This window comes from Echinops telfairi, unplaced genomic scaffold (assembly GCF_000313985.2).
Source record: "Echinops telfairi isolate 266 unplaced genomic scaffold, ASM31398v2 ScPeMD7_3533;HRSCAF=4204_1, whole genome shotgun sequence".
NCBI lineage: Eukaryota > Metazoa > Chordata > Mammalia > Afrosoricida > Tenrecidae > Echinops > Echinops telfairi.
This window is the reverse complement of record NW_022107432.1, coordinates 23,413,172-23,414,364: the sequence shown is the minus strand read 5'-3', so window position 1 is coordinate 23,414,364 and position 1,193 is coordinate 23,413,172. Positions and strand designations below refer to the sequence as shown.

Below are 1,193 nucleotides of genomic sequence, written 5' to 3'. Positions count from 1 at the left end.
AAGCCTGTAAGACCCCTGATGCTGTATCATTTGATAGCCAGGCACCATCTGCTTTCTTCCCCACTTTTGCTAATGCACCCCCTTTGTCCTCAGCGTGTGATGGGGTTTTAACTGACTCTCTTCTCCCTTGTATTGCCTGTGAACTGGGAAGTTAGTCTAGGACCTAATTATATTCAGTTAAAATACTTTTGAAAAGAGTACTCCATGCGTGGTCTTGAGTTCTCCGTATCAAATGCCATCAAGAGACACGTAGTGTCAGAAGGCTCCCCTGCTGGTGGTTTCGGCTTCATCACGGCAGACTCTTAAATGCCAACCGTTCACCGTCATGGCTTCAGAACCCACTCGTGACCCTCTCTGAATTCCTTCTCTCCCTGAGGCCGCACAGTCGTGGTTTTTAAGTGATACGGCTTCTTCCTAGCCTGCGCGTCTGAGGAGCAGCCGCTGTCTGTCATTGGAGGTGTGCCTGTTGCTTCTAGAAGAAAGGCCTGACAGTGTCTTTCCAGAACTCAGACAGGGAAAGTCCTGTGGTTCAGACAAGTCCCACCTGCAACCAAGCACGAGATGGCACAGGATCAAAGAGAACCAAAATCCCAAACCAAACTCCCTGCCACTGAGGCCGTGCTACTTAAAGCAACCCAGCAGGAGCTTTCTGAATCTCTAACTCTCTGCAGGACTCAGGCTCACCGAGCAGCTGGTGGGTTTCAGCTGCCTTCCCTGTGGTCAGCGGTCCATAGCGCCACCAAGAGCAGGCAGCCCTCTGTTCTGCTGTCCACAACACACCACCAGTTGGGGGCGAGCCAGCCAGTGGCTCACAGCAACAGTCTGTTTTTGTAGCTTTCTTCTCTAAAGACGCTTCTACTGGTTTTCCGAGCAGAGTGGCTCTTGTTTCCTGTGATGGTAAAACAGTGGATCTCTTTGGTTTCCTTGGGGTTCTGCTTTGTTATTGTTTGGCTAATGCCTCGGGAGTTTCATTCATGCCGCGTTTTACCTTCAGTGTGATCATCCTTTGTACTTGTCAGACTGTGCCCGGTGGGTCGCAGGGGCGCCTTTCACGGGGACTGCTATGTCCTCATGAGAACTCGCTTATCCCCACTGGTGTCGGAGTGACCCTTCCTCTGGTTTTTCACTGTTAAAATAACCAGCATCTCAGTTGTTAAAAATGGCCCTATAAAAGTATAAGTAAGTGTTACTTT

The 1,193-nt window shown here is 50.0% G+C and overlaps 1 protein-coding gene across 1 annotated transcript in view; it reads left to right on the top strand.

The window, feature by feature from the left end:
- The window catches only part of UBR2 (ubiquitin protein ligase E3 component n-recognin 2), a 116,489-nt gene that overhangs the window by 87,229 nt on the left and 28,067 nt on the right, over positions 1-1,193 (top strand). The window contains exon 27 of the mRNA XM_045294770.1: positions 672-694. Coding sequence (XP_045150705.1) covers positions 672-694 — 23 coding nt within the window. The remainder of the gene's footprint in view (positions 1-671; positions 695-1,193) is intronic.